The sequence below is a fragment of the Propithecus coquereli genome, unplaced genomic scaffold (genome assembly GCF_000956105.1).
Source record: "Propithecus coquereli isolate 6110/MARCELLA unplaced genomic scaffold, Pcoq_1.0 Scaffold502, whole genome shotgun sequence".
Lineage (NCBI taxonomy): Eukaryota > Metazoa > Chordata > Mammalia > Primates > Indriidae > Propithecus > Propithecus coquereli.
The window spans coordinates 631,023-641,516 of record NW_012150864.1 but is presented as its reverse complement, the minus strand read 5'-3'; the positions used below and the strand labels follow the sequence as shown (position 1 = coordinate 641,516).

The window sequence follows — 10,494 nt, the reverse complement described above, 5'->3', positions numbered from 1 at the left end:
AAAATTATAGTAAATATTCTAGCCAGTATGTTCAGGGAAGAAGAAACAGAAGGCATCCACATAGGCAAGGAATAAGTAAAACTTTCATTATTTGCACAACACGATCATCTATGTAGAACATGAGATGGAATCTACAAAAACATCCCTAGTATGAATAAACGAGTTTAACAAGTTGCAGGATACACAATCTATATAAGAAAATTCATTGTATTTCTAGTAATCACAACAAATAATGGGAAACTGAAATTTAAAAAACATCATTTACATTATGTATCATTTACATCATTTACATCTATGTATATCAAACAGGGATAAATCTTTCAAAAGATTTATGCTAAATATGATCATACATTTTACTTATATATGTGTCCTAAAGACAATAAATTATGCAACTATTTTATTTGAAGAGTCAATTATCTTTTAAAGTGATATAAATAAAAAGAAAAACTATGTTTTTATGTAAAAAAATAAGTAATAATCGAACTTTTCCAGACAGCCTCAGGTTTCTTTGGGAGCCACTGCTAAAGTTTCCTGTTTTTGAAATTACTCTTGCCTCTTTTTCTTTTTTTTTTAACAAAACCACCACAAACTTCATCTCCAATGAAACGCATTCTGTCAAAACCTGAACTAATGACTGTGTGGTAACATTTCAGCAGTAAAAAGAATTACCTGAAAAGGTCATGTCAACTGAACCCTGACTGATGGCAACCACAGCTGGCCAATTAATTAACGCCAGAAACAGAACGGGGATTTTTGCTTTTATGACTAAATATCACACAAGTAGCCACAGAAGAGGTCTTTTTTCAGAAAAAATAACCCTACTATTATGTTCCATTATTATGACCAGAAGAAAGAAGCTATAAATCTACTTGAGAAAACAAAAATACATCCTATATGATACTATTCTCTAAATCAAAGGGAGAACAAGAGGAAGAATTGGTTTCACCCAAGGATGCCTATTCGAAACATGGAAGGCAGCCACTATTGATGGGCATTAGGGAAATTGAATTGGTGTAAACTTCTCCCTCTTAGTTAACACTATTACTGTTATTTTTCAGTCCATACAGAGAGATGAACTTGAATTTTTTCTGTTTGGAGAGGGTGGATCACATTGAGCTCTGCACCTACTGTTCTTACATCACCTATGCATCTCAGGAGGTGTCTGATCCTTCCTAACACTCGCTAAATTGCCTTATAATTCACAAGGAATCAAAATCTTTGATTCTCTAAAGTTCACCCATAAGCTTTAGGAGATAAAGTATTTTTCAGAATGAAGAATTCTTCCAAGTATCTCCTCACCCAATATTAGAGAAGCTGGTTTTAGTGATGGTCGATGCTTGTGCCACAGTTTGTTGAATATTTTTAATATTACCCTTAGTTAAAAAGATTATAAATTATATACATATAGTATATATGTATATATGTAAAATATTCATTTAGCCTTACACTGAATGGTCTGGGACATGGATTCAATATTCTAGTTTAAAAACACTGGTGAAGATGAAGACTGTGCTGCTAGGAGTTTGATGAGAGCCTGTCAGAATTGAAGCAGTTTTCCTCAAAACCTAAATCAATGTCTTTCTAACTCCCGGGCATCATCCATATTCTTTTTGAAATCAATTCTCTTCTTAATTATAACAGAAGTCAAATACTCAACTCTATTTTTCCCCTCCTTTGTTATTTGTACAATCTTAAAGCTAAGGTCAACAGACAGATCACAACTGGACGCCAAATGAAGATGCCCCATCTGCACTGAGTTGTTGAGGTCACCAGTGAATCTGAGAGTAACAGGGAGAAAAACCTGGACACAGCACTACCTGGTCTAAAGTCCATGCAAGCAGCACTTCTAGGAGAGAAAAATCTAGCTGAATACGTTTCTTATTTTCCCTACCAGGACTTGGTCCAACTCTGTATTTTTAAATGTAAAATATGATATTTTTTCTTGAGACATTCTTAAGTATTTCCCATCATTATCTAGCCCTATTATTTATATTTCTACTCTATTAATAAACTATTGATTTGATAGATAACCTACACTTTTCCCTGTAAAATGACCTAAGGCACCAACAGCATGAAACATAACTTTCATTTGTCTAGGTATCTAATCTAGGAGATTTTAATTTTGCTAATAGGGAAATCGGTTTCCCTATTTCTACAGATTCCATGAAGGCTGCAGTAAATGGTATCCTGATTGAAATTCTTGGGAAACATTTTACTGGATTTCATAAATAAATTACTTTTCACTCTCCTTGTGTATTTTGAACTCTCTATACTTTCATGGGTGTCACGTTGTCCAATTCTACCTGGTGCATCTTAGAGCTAATCCCAGTTTGTGATATAATCCCAATATTCTTTACCACTACATGGATCAGGGTAAGGACAGGTTTCCAAGCAGACAGATGGTTCCCCCTCCTAGCACAAAATACATCCTCAATGTCCTTGTTATCTTAACAGCCAGCAGCAGACTTGATTTTAAGCAAATGATTGAACATGTAGGAATCCTTATAGGCTTATGGATTTGTGATATATGGGATTTCAATCCCTCATTGGGCCTTAACCAACTGATAAAACTAGTATTATAAGTAATCAATATGTAGACACAACCAGCAAAGTTACTATCCTTCTGTTTATCACAGGCATGTTGGTCCCTAACGAAAGGCATGTCTCCAGCATCAACAGGTCTGATTACTTGCAAGTTCTACTGTGAACAGGAGAGTCTCAAAAAGAATCAAGGCATCCTTTTTAGAGAGCCATCCCTGTGGTTACATGGCAGTTTTTTCTAGATCATAAGATCAGTTTTCCAGATATCTTAATAGTTAAAAAATGAAAGGGAACAGGAATGAAATTCTAGCTGAACATGGAAGCCACAACAAACATGGAGCTTGTTTGGTCCACGTGAGGCATGGATGGGAGCCATGAGTGGGGCCATGAGATGAGCATGGCTGTGGCAATGAGGCAGGTGCAGGGTGGGGGGAGGTGGCGCTCACCCCTGCCTCCTCCACCGGCTCCTCAGCCCGAGTGTCCAGTCCAAGGTCCAGCCCAACGGCAGGGGTGGTAGCGGCGGGGGGCTCCTCTGCTTTCAGCTCAGTGGGTGGAGCCTGTTCAGATACAACCTTGGAGTGTTTGGTTTGCAGGTTAGAGGAAAAAGAGTCAACATGTGAATAGTTAACATTACAGAATACCTGACAATTAAGGTTTTCTCTGTTATCCCACAGGCAACTAGTTTCATGAAATCTGTGCTGGAAAAAAATCCTGCATTTGGCATCATGGGCCTTTACAGAACTGAGAAGTCTAGGAATAGAATCTCAAGCTTTTACCATCACCATGAACTGTCATTTCCCTTTAAGTCAGGCCAAAGCTCACCATCCTGGCTACTCATTTTATTAACTTGCAACATTTGGACTACTCACTTCCCAATGAGGTCTATAAGAGATCCTAAAATGGTACTTTCTGCTATTTAGCAGAGAGATAGGAGATCATAGGAGGTCCCACACTCAGCTGGAAGGAGTGAGGAAGAAATCACAGGACACAAAATTCAGGGGCCTTTCAGTCCTGTTAATATGTGTTGCACAAAAAAAAACAATAAATAAATAAAGGGATCATCTCAATATTCAGATGAAAATGCATTCATTTGACCTAACGGGTCACCATGAAGCTAGTGCTTTACTTAGTAGGTTGGAAGGAACAGACCCAGCTACCTGGCTACTAGCTCCCACAGTCATAGATACTTTGCTGCCATGTTGTCAATTCCGGTTTAGTCCCTGTTCCCCTTCTCCCTCCTGTAAAATCCTTAGCAGTCAATTTGTTTCATATAATAAAGTAACTGCTTAAAGAGACACAGGGCAGTATTTTGCATGGCATCAATTAGACCCTTTTAGTTGTGTGGGCATGGTGAGGTCTTTCTGTCCCACCGTCCCCTCTGTACACAGACACCATTTAGATTCCAATGATGCTCATATGCTGGATCAGGACTCTGGCATCTCTTAGCTAAAGATGTTTTCAATTTTTAAAATTAGCAATATAAAATAACAACAGGCCATTTAAAATACCACAGTCAATGCGTGTCTACTGAAAATATTCCCTTTTTCCATCCTTATTAATACAAATAAGCGTATTTGTCTAGCCTGATTATTTCATGGAGCGAATGGCCATTAGAGGGCTCATTAAGGTCCTTTTCCATCAGAACATTTAAACTGTAAAAAAGTTTAAAAGTGTATTACTAGTGGAGTAAGAAGTCTCAGTAACTTCTACCAGATTCTCACCATAAGCAACCAAAACCCCCTTCTCTTTCTCCTGTATGTTCATCTAAGTCAGTGTGCATGACAAGTTCCATGGAGAAGTGATGGCAAATTATGCTGCGGTTATACAAAATGAATAATTAATAACCTAGTGTTGGATAAAAACACAAAATATTTGTCTTACGCACCCCACCAAATTATTCATTGCAATGGATGCCAGGATCACATCACCATTCTTTTCAAAGGGCATAATAAAATCAAAGGACACTTTGGTAGACAGGTGTGCAGACAGTTGTTATTTTTATGGGCTTTTATAACCTTTAAGAAGTGGTCTGACATAATTTTTAAGAAAGAATGAGATAAAATTCACTCTAATATGCTCTCAGGAGTCTTTTATGGGTAAAACTTCACTTTTATTGTTCAAAAAGAATTATCTTCATAATGGAACACGTTGTTTCATAGCAGCAAACTGTGACTATAAGGGCTTGGGGTATGATCTTACCATGTGGGAAGTCAAGGGCATGTGCTATGAGAGCATGGCATCAGTGACCTGCACAACAAAGGTCACAGAGTGATCTGACAAAGCCCCAGGAAACCCATGAGCAGATGCTATTCCCCTGCAAGCTGAGTCTGCTATGAAGGAAGTCACTCTGAAGCCAGATGAGGAGTCAAGGGAAATTTCAAAACATGAGACAGATACATATATCAATGTACATTTTCAAAAATGCAAACGTAACTTAAAATGAAAAAGAAACTTGCATCAGAGACTGGGTTTGTTAGAAGTCTGAAGAAATTCTGAAGTCTTATATAAGGCAAGAATGAATAGCCAGGGTGATTTCATAAATGAGTCTAATTGCATTTGCTTCCTGAAATTGGACAAGGGCAACGATAGTATGGGATGAAGAGAATGTAGGGATTGGTTATGTCCCCACAAGTCACAACCTGCTTGACTGCATTACAAGGTCACTATATTATGACAGCACACCAAATATTATACTATGGCATTACTTCTTAACTTAAATTCCTGAGGCAAAAATGCAACTCACTAAATGATGAGGCAAACTTAGAAATAGAAGTCAACCTTCTATTCCTTCTAAGATAGTGTAAAACTGTAAATCAGGATATTGAGAAAAACAAAGATAAATTGTGAGCAACATCTCAGAGAGAGATCTAAAACAGTCCTGTAGAAATGGTGTCCCATAGTTTTCCTACAAGATGCCTTCCTTGACAAAAATTGCTAATGGGTTGATACTAAGACACAACTATTCTGGAGTGCTGGGTTTTCTATTGTTTGCTTGAGTAGCAATTATTATACCTTCAGAGAAGAGGTGTACCCTCTACATATATTGGGGACAGCAGATGCCACAATGGTTTAACTCTGAGAATCAGAAATGGAATGTTTCCTTTACAGTAAAATAAGTAGTGTAGCCGTGGAGCATATTTTCTGGTATCCTCTGTGCTAAGATGTAGGGCAGGTCACTGCAGAAGAAGAGGAGATGGGTTGGGAGTCTATCACATACGATATGGTGTTTGCCTTGTAGGCCCTGCTTCTCTAGTCCTGGAAGAGCTAATTTAGTGAGAATGGCTTTGGAGGCAGATATGGGCCCTGAGCAAGGACTGATGATTCAAAAGGTTTAAACTTGTACTCAAGGGGATGTCCTGTGGGGCCGTAAGATGCAGGCTGGGAGATGCACAGCTGACTACCAACTCCCACCCCCACCTCACTCAGAACAGTCAATGAACCACATGCTGGGATGTTTTGCTGCTCCTGGGAAGATCCTGTATAAGCACAGCTCAATGGGACACACAGGTTCCCTGATTTCCTAGTTCCTCAGAGGGCAGAACCATTAGTAGCAGGATTTGCAATGCTGGGCATGACAAAGCCAAGTTCCCCAACGGAAAGAAGGTGCAAGATGTCTGCTTCACAGAACAAGAGAAGAGAAACAAGATGTCCACAGACAGGCATGGAAGCTCCTACAGCCAGCTGTGGATGGTAGGGAAATGGTCAGAGAAACGTAAAAACCACTCAGTTCTAGGCCCAAATCTTTTGCATCAAAGTAGTAGATGTGTCTTCAACTGTGACAAATTGCCTTTCCTTTTAAACCTGCATTTCTTTATTTTTCTTAATCTGCTCACAATTGATAATTACAAATCTCACTCTCCAGCTCCATCACCCAGGCTGAGAATCACCAATGAACATGAAGAATGAGTCTCTCTGGCTCCATTACTGACACCAATATATTTTGTATTTGAAACGCCTAAATATTTACTGGCAGTCCACAGAGACTCTGCCTTTTACCTGCTTACCAAAAAGGCAAAAGTATGACAATCTATTGAGATTAGAGGTATTAGAGACATACTTGCCTTTTAAAAATATCAAATTAATCTTTAAGACAAACTTCTCAGAACAGAATTCCTTACTTAAAAATGAAATAGTCTAAAAAGAAAAATTCATTCTACTAAAATTCAATTCTGAGCAGGAGCTGGGATAATTATACACTATTTCCATGGAAAAACCATAATGCCACAAATAACCCTTGTGAACTAATCCTCAAACATGCCAAATCCTCTGAAGTGTAGCAGTGACAAGCTCACAAGTGACATCTCTTAAGGTCAATTCATTCATCTTGACTAGTAAGCTGCTGCTAAAAAGGTTTCCCATGGTAACTGCAACACTGATCTTCAAAGAATCTTCTTTAGCACCAAGAGTAACTCTTTCTGCTTCCTACTCATTCTCTAACTAAGCTTTTCTCTCCTCTCATCTGCCATGGAATTAGGAATTACAACTTTTCTTTGCATTACTTATTTCTGTGACTTATAAAAATGACAGGATGAGATGAGAAGTGAGGGAGTTTCAGGCTCGAGAAACAAGCAAGGATCTATTTTGAAGCACGAATTCTTGAGGCAATTTCATTTAAAATCCTGGAGCTTAAGTTACAATCATATGGAAATAGCCACATCCTTGATGGATTCACTGTGTTCCGCTGGGGTCTGTAATTAGGAGAGTTGAGTTTTTGCTGGGACCACTGTGCCTTTATGATAAAAGTAACCAAACTCAAAGTCACACTGAAATTTAACAGATGCTTTCTCTCCTGTGTTCTAGAAAGGTGGGAGTTGTAGAAACCACATTCTAGATATTCAAACTCTAGACAACCTAGAATGATTTGAGGTAACTAACAACTTCCCCAAAACACAAAGCCAAATCGACTTACCAAGTTGCTGATCATAGTCTGATCTGTCTGCATCGTGAATAATGAAGTGTCCTGGGGCTGAAAATCGGGGAGAAAATAGAAGATTTTTTTTAAAAAGATATTTAAATTAGCTACCATCACTTGTGTCAAGAAATACATTTTAAGTTTTTGAAAGTCCCTTTTTATTTTAAAACATTAAAACAAAAAATGCAAAAGTAAGTTTTAACAGTAGTTATTCTAAATATGTATCTTTGCTAGCAGAATACACTGAGAGTTCTTAAACTAAGGGCACTGGTTTCAGGGGATCTTTGGTGCACTGGTTTTCTTCAAATTAGAAATCAGTTGCTATGGGCTTCAAATTTAAACTTTTAAAATGTTGTAAATTCAATCTTACTAAATCACCTAAGTGTTACTTCTAGGGGTTATGTATGAATCATAAGTTAAAAATTTTATAAAATATGTTCATTGATCTAAAAAATCAAGCTGGAAGAAATATAAAAAGAAAGAGTGATCTCTAAGGGAAATTCATCTCTCATTATACTGGCAGCCAGGAGACCTGAGAGTCTTTCCTAGGAAATCCGACCAGCTCAGGAAAAAAATATCTATAGAAACTGACCTCAGAGGCTCCCCAACAGAAAAAATGGACCACTGACTTGTGGTTAGAGATGATGGATTGAACACACGTAATTACCTTTATTACCTTCAGAATCCAAACTACACAACAATAAAGGGGATTTTTTTACAAAGTCATGAACCTGTAAGGATGACAAAAATAGTAACTTGGTGGATCCAAAAAATCTGTCTCCCAGGGTGATGTTAGAAATGGCAAGAATAACCCCAATTTGTTCCTCAGAACTCCCAGTGGGTCAGGAAGACGCATACAGAACCACAAGAAACAGGAGTCAGGGTGGCGCTAAAGACAGGGGAAACTGGTTGAAAGTCTACTAGAAAGTACTTAGACCTTGAGCTATTCTAACCTACTCTGAAAAGCAAGCAATGATCCTTCCTACCCCAGCAGAAGACATGAGATTAATTCTACAGAGGCTGAAACAGAGGCCCTCTGAACTGAAGGACACACAGGCATATTAGGAAAGTAGAAGGATTCGGTGACCATTTAAATAGTAAATCTTGAGAACTTGTGCCCCTCTCTCCCCACCCTGCCCTCAGTTTTTCCCTTTTCATCTCCACTACACTAGTAATCAGGCTGGTTCTCAGCTCTCCCGATCACACCCCCCACAGGAGACCAGAGGAATCTTCCCTAGAAAATCTGACCAACTCAAGGAAAAAAATGCCTAAAGAATCTGACACCAGGTGCTCCCCAACAGAAAAGATGAGCTAGAAAATCTTACAACAATGACCACGGCTGATAAGCTCTACCTATCCTCATATGAGTTTCCAGTCAGCATTTTAGCATCTCACTTTGAATATGACTATTCAGTCAACATCAACAAACATTAAGAAGTCTCAAATATGAAAGAGAGAAATGAAATAGAAAAAAGAAAAAGCAAGTGGAAAAAACAAAGACTTTGCAATAAAAATAACATCAAAAATGATTATTAATACCCTTAGAGATATAATGGAAGGGGTTGCATTCATGACACAAGAAGAGGATGCTATTAAAAAAAAAAACAACATAGTAAACAAAAAGAGCTCTTGGCAATTAAAAAAAATTTTGGAGTGAAAAATCCGTTAGAAGAGTTGGAAAGCAGAGAAAGCAGAGAAGTATGACAGAGAAAAGGAAATAGCAAAGAAAAAAATAAAAAGAATACAACCTCAGGAAGCTCACATAGGACAAAGACAAGTGTTACAGAATCAGAGAACAAAGAAAACAAAAGAGAGAAATCATCAGTGAAATAATGAAAAAAAATTCCCCAAACCAAAATACATAAAATTTCAGATTAAAAAGGCCTACTGCAATGGATGAAAACAGACTCAGACCATAGCCCATCATCATATAATCTCAGAAACACTGAGGTGAAAAAAAGATTCCACATAGTTCCAGAGAGAAAAGTAAAGTGGTGGGGGGTGGGGAGAAGAAGGACGAGGGGTGAGAGGAAGGTTTTTTACAAATATCAAGAATCAAAATGACAGTTTCTCAAAGGCAACACTAAGAGGCAGAATTGAATGGAGCCAGAGTTTTAAAATTCTAAGGGAAAATGATTTACAACTTCTAATGTAATATCGAAACTAACAGTCCATTATATATATCTATCTAGAAAGGAATGAAGACATTTCCAGATGTGTAAGTTCACAAAAATACACCTTTCATGCACACTTTCCTCAGAAAGCTTCTCTACCAAAATGAGTGATTAAACCACACAGGAGGATGATTTATGTCCAGAAAACGGTGACGGACAGGAGGGAGGTGAGGGCAGCTCCCAGGATCAACATAGCTGGAGAGCCTGGGAGAACAGCTGGTGCAGCCAGTCACAGTCACAGAGGACCCAGCTGAGACTGCAGCAGTCCAAAGGACAAGGAGGACATTTCTTCAAGAAGAAGAAACTGAATATTCAATATTTTCAACAAAATGAGAGGAGATTTATATAACCATAGAGTATGCATTTGAATTGGTGATAAGTACCTAGAAAAGTAAGCAAATCGCCCAACAGGAGACAAACAAGACCCACAATTATTACCTCAAAGGAAGACAAAAAATTGGCATAAAATGAAACATCAGCTTCACAGCTAGGCTGCTCATTGCATTTTCATCGCCACTATATTACCACAGGCCACTGCGTGGCTCTGATGGGCTCTGTCAGAGGCAGGCAGGAAGCTGAAGAGAGGGGTGAATTGGGAGGTAAAAGATACTTTAAGTCCTCACCTTCCAGAGAGATGGGTCAATATATAATGCTTTAGAACTCAGAACACTAAAATGACAGAAGAAGAATTTCAAACATGGATTGTAAGAAAACTCAATGATATGCAAGAAAAAAATGGACAACCAGCATAAGGAAACCACAAAAAAAATCCAGGACTTGGCAGAAAAAGTCACTAAAGAAATTAAAATATTAAAGAAAAATCAAACCGATCTCCTGGAAATGAAGGACTTATTCAGGGAACTACAA

General features: G+C 38.1%; 1 protein-coding gene across 2 annotated transcripts in view; it reads right to left on the bottom strand.

Moving 5' to 3' along the window:
- AMPH (amphiphysin) overlaps positions 1–10,494 on the bottom strand; it is a 248,958-nt gene that overhangs the window by 32,214 nt on the left and 206,250 nt on the right. Inside the window, exons 16-17 of one of the 2 annotated variants that reach the window (XM_012656466.1) lie at positions 7,451–7,507; positions 2,988–3,113 (exon numbers count right to left, since the gene is read on the bottom strand). In XM_012656466.1, coding sequence (XP_012511920.1) covers positions 2,988–3,113; positions 7,451–7,507 — 183 coding nt within the window. The remainder of the gene's footprint in view (positions 1–2,987; positions 3,114–7,450; positions 7,508–10,494) is intronic. The other variant, XM_012656467.1, reaches the window with a different exon arrangement.